This window comes from Notothenia coriiceps, unplaced genomic scaffold (genome assembly GCF_000735185.1).
Source record: "Notothenia coriiceps isolate Sejong01 unplaced genomic scaffold, NC01 NC01_scaffold00037650, whole genome shotgun sequence".
Lineage (NCBI taxonomy): Eukaryota > Metazoa > Chordata > Actinopteri > Perciformes > Nototheniidae > Notothenia > Notothenia coriiceps.
The window spans coordinates 69,943-74,886 of NW_011370351.1; the positions used below are offsets into that span (position 1 = coordinate 69,943).

General features: G+C 42.8%; 1 protein-coding gene across 1 annotated transcript in view; it reads left to right on the forward strand.

Annotated features, from left to right (window-relative positions):
- Positions 1 to 4,944, forward strand: part of nfrkb (nuclear factor related to kappaB binding protein) — a 17,428-nt gene that overhangs the window by 11,509 nt on the left and 975 nt on the right. Inside the window, exons 25-26 of the mRNA XM_010797269.1 lie at positions 4,119 to 4,225; positions 4,638 to 4,773. Coding sequence (XP_010795571.1) covers positions 4,119 to 4,225; positions 4,638 to 4,773 — 243 coding nt within the window. The remainder of the gene's footprint in view (positions 1 to 4,118; positions 4,226 to 4,637; positions 4,774 to 4,944) is intronic.

Sequence of the window (4,944 nt, forward strand, 5' to 3'; positions counted from 1 at the left end):
AGACAATTGGCTGTTCAACTTTTTGTCTACCCTATATCGTTGTTCAGGACGACGGGATAATTGGTTATCTAATTACCGTCGGCCGGACTGATCACACACCCCTGTACACTCTTGTGTCAACGATTGTCTGTGTGACAACCTTAAACTTAGTAAAAATAAGTTTTAGAGAGAAGGGTGTAATTGGGGGGTGTTTCTCAGTAGAAGAAAGCCAAGACGAAGGAGCCTCCAGGGGAGCCTCCTCGTCTGTTCCTCGCCCCCAAGAGCAAAGGTGGAAGCTGAGCTGCGACGTCTAGGACAGAGACATCGCCTCCTTCGCCTCTGGACCCTGCCATCGGGGACGTCGAACGGCTTCCGCTAAAGACTGCGGCAACGACCTAGAGCGGCGACGGGCGCTACGGGGGCGACTCTGACCAACGCCCTACGACCACAACATTCTCGTCAGGTAAGTACTACGTCTCCTGCGTCGGCTTCGGTCGTTGATGCGGAGTAGGGGAATATGAAGGACGGAGCTGAGGCGCCGTCTAAAGTATCTGATGGTGGTACCACCCTGCACGGGTTTGATCAGGAACGCCTGAATCGACGGCGGAGGGGTCGTCTACGCTCGCTTCTGTGTCCCTCTACGCGCTCCTGTCTTCCATGGCAAGTCTGATACACTGTAACGCGTTACAGGCGCGACGCTTGCCCTATGTTTGCGGTGACGACGAGTTGGCTCGCATTCACAATTACTTACTGTACACGTGTCGTACCATAGGGAGAGTAGCCCGATTTGACTTATTGGGGAATCTTGGCCGGGGTAAACCAAACAATTATAAATAATCTTTACTTACTTAGAATAGACAATCAGGTTCCTTTAAGTTACATACTACCAACCATTGACGAAAACACAAGGCAAACACATTTTTACATCGGATGTAACTTTATTTTTATTATTACTATCATTACACTTTTCGGAAATTGAGACTTTTACACACAGGGACATCTAGGGGTGTAAGTGGTGCTTGGGGTGTAAGTCCTGACACGGGTAAATTTAAAATTTGAGGACTTATAGAATTGTGTTTGTTACGTTTATTAACAATAAATAGTTCTAGATCGGTAAATACTTTATCGAAACAATTATCGAATACAAAATCACTGCAAGTTCTAGTAATTTGTGTTGAATTTAACAACCATATTGGAATTCTTTACTTAACGTGTATATTAAGGTGCCTCGACACTCGTGAATATGTAAATTACACTTGCGGAAAAAGTGAGTTTTGGAAGGTTAAACAGCAAAAGAGACAACTTTTAGCTGGGTCGACGACTACCACCCCCGCCCTGAAAATATGCACTCATCACTTTTGTGAAGGCGCATCAGACGAGAACACATAGGAGGGAAAAGCAAAAGGAGGGCGTGGGGAGGAGGGAGTGGGGGTAGGGAGCTGAGGAGCACACGTAAAGTCGATACCTGCAGGAAGGTTATTACCGCACCAGAACTAGCTAAAGCCCAGTTCAGCGGCTTTCCTCCCCTTCTCTCCTCAGCTGCTCCCCATAACCCTACTCCGAGGACAGACTAACCTGGTTCTACACAAGTACTGCTGAATATATAAATGAAAATTAATTAACTGTCACGCAATATTACTCTGTATTGTCCGAATGTTCTACGCCCCTGTGTGTTGTTTATATAAATATATTATATATGTTTAAATTTCATACTCTCGCGAGAGGTATTATTGCATGGTGGTTGTTAGTCTCTGACCTATTTGACATCGAGAATTAAGGTTATTACTGTTAGTGTGGGCACCCCTAAATCCAAAACATCCTCAGGCCCCGGAATCCGGGTCCTCAACAACCCCCTCCTATAAAAAATTTATTAACTTCAATTTTCCGTAGGTTTTAGGACCCGTCGAAACTCTCCGTTTTAATTGGGGATTGGCCAATTATTATGGAATTTCCCGTTCGAACCTCTTGTGAATAAGTAATTTGTTTGGAAAATTACTCGTTTGGGATTTACGGAATTGACGTGGAGGTTTATGTCAGCAAATGAATAAAGCCAACTTTGTTTCTTTTACACCGCATCTCAAAATTTTCCTACCGCTATCCAGAGGTGGGCAACTTAACGACCACCTGAACCCGAAAAGCAAAATGAACTAGGGATTGAACGGTATGTTGTGGTAGAAACAAACACTGCATTTTCTCAACATTCTCAGTCGCAAAGACTAGCCTGGGTTGACTCACCTACCGGTCACGTGTCGCGTAAGCCTCAGACTAAAGTCTTCCACACAAACGGACAGGTCAAGGCAACGGATACCAAGGCAACAATACACATGGGACTTTGCTCCTTCGGGCCATATTTAGAGGTGGCGCGCTTTTTTGTTTTATTTTGTAAGGGGCCTTATGGTAATAAAATCACAGAAATTTTCATCTTGGGACTCCAATACGTTCGCAATGTCTCGCCGTTTGAGTCGGCTGTTTCTAATCTGTCGGTTAGCAAGCAGCAAGGCTCGCTGTATAAGCCAGCGGTATTTAACCAGACGGTTAATAGACAGCAGGGCTTGACATTTAAATCGGCTACTTCTATCCTTTCGGGTAGCAGGCAGCGCGGTTTTTCCTCTGTCCCAGTTGTGCCTACACACAGTCGTAATATATATATGTGAATAGCACTGCAAACACCTCTGCGAGTTTGAGCGTGAACATGCCTCAGGGCAGGGGCGGCGGGTATTGTAGGCTAGGGAAGGCTAAGCCTTCCCAAATATTTTTGTCACTGCATCCTGGTAAGATAAAAATATAATGTATAATGTTTGTGTCTTTGACATTAGCGCTGCTATGCAGCCACCTGTGCCCTGTACGAAGTCAGTTCAAAAGACCCTGGATATGTTTGAGTTATCTTAACTAACCCTAACAAACGCGCTCTCGCTAAGCGGTCCTACGACGCTGGTTATCAACTCGGTAAATCAAGCCAGGGTTTCTCTCTCCAGCTGAGAGCGGGTTCACGTGAAAGGGGCGGGGTTAGCAACATTTGACCAATCACAAACAGGGACAAGTGAAGCCTACTGACAGCGCAGCGTCATACTTCATTAATGAAAAGTAAACTAATATTAGAAAAATATGAGCTTTAACCATCCATGACTTAAACATATAATCCAGGATACAAGCCACATAGTTGCACCTGCAAGGTGAATATAGAACAACTGGTTAAAAAATAAATAAACTACAGAGTCTTTGAAAGCGTACATCAGGTTTATGATATTACTGCCCCATCTAAGACACGAGTGGATCTGACTTTAATTACATTTGAGTTGAGTGTTTCGTCAACTTAATGTGTTGCTTAAAATAATACATCGGCATACAGTATGTGACAATGTAAGTGTTGCACGGTCAGATACGGCTCGAGAAGCTGACTCAGATAAGGAAATATCATATGACATATTATTAGATCGATGATCTGATTGATGATGTGATATGAATGATAAGTGTCACACTTCTGCGTCTTCTCTGCATACGGCAGTTTAAACTGTATTTCCTTTATCCTGTAATATGACCTGATAGATTTAAACTCCGCACACTGAGCTCTGATTGGTCACTGAGTTGATCTCTTTTCTATACACGCCGGAGGCGGGCAGCGTCAGGTAAAAAAAGTTATTTAGCCTTCCCAAACCTGAGCCTCACGCGCCGCCTATGCACGTTTGCCCATGCCAAACAACGCGGATATGTCTGAGTGAAATATGAAATAACAGATGGACACGGCTAAGCACAAATCTGCTATTCCTTCTTCCTCCTCACATGCATCCCAGTTTCCCAACAAGAAACAGCAAGGAAATGTGTTCAGCATTTGAGATGCTGCTGGATGAACACAAATGCATCTCTGAATAGTTGATTTCAAAGAAAAAGATCGAGGCTCTCTTAGGACAAAACAATGAATGAAAATCCTTTTTTTTGATAGCTATGTTATAGTGAAATCCTAAAAACATAGACAATGCTTTGTTTCATTAGAGTTGGCCTGCTTGAGGTTGTGATTTATTGATTTGAATAGTTTTCTCAGAGACAATGGGAATTCATTCATGTGGAACCCACAAAGTCTAGTTAATCATCTTTAAGTCACATGACTGGGGAATAATGTTTTTTTTTTGACAACCCTTTAGGGGAAGTTACCAACACGGATAACTGTACCCATCTCTGTGCTGAGCCAACCACTGAAGAGCAAGAGTGTTGTGACCACACCGATGGTGAAAGGAAGTCTAAACGCTAGGTAAGTCTCATTATCTGCATTTATTTAAAAAAAGGTTTGAGAACATTTTCTTTTGTTTGAACCTTTTCAAGACAAAATTATTGGTAATTATCTATTTTAATAAATCGCTAAAAGATTAAATGAAATCTAAAAAGTAAAATGATCGGTAAGTAAGGTATTATTTTGCGAATTTCCACTATATCTTTTTATTTTCATGTACTGTTAAATCCAATCCTTTGACGTTTAACCTTCATTTGGAATCGTCATCTTTCTTTCTAATGTATGTATATTTTGTATTGTAGTTTTGAAGCCTCTTTATTATATTTATTTATCAATAAAACAATCATTTTGTCTCACTTGATCCTCCTTGTCATCTGTAAGTTTGGCAGGTGGATTGAAATGTTTTTGCCCCTCCCCCCTCTCCTTTTTGCAGTCTGAGCAGTCTGGGCAGGAACATCATCCTCACCACCATGCCTGCAGGCACCAAGCTGATCGCAGGGAACAAACCGGTCAGCTTCGTCACCGCGCAGCAGTTCCAGCAGCTTCAGCAGCAGGGACAGGCCACACAGGTGACATTACAGCGCACAGTTGTCAATAAGTCAAATAATTTAAAGATCACCTATTATGCAAAATCCACTTTTTCATGTCTTTTATACCCCCCCCACCTTATCACCTGAATCTCCTCCTAGAGCTCCATTGTGTTCTTTTTAACCAAATCTCTCTCAGAGGGGCGTGGGGAG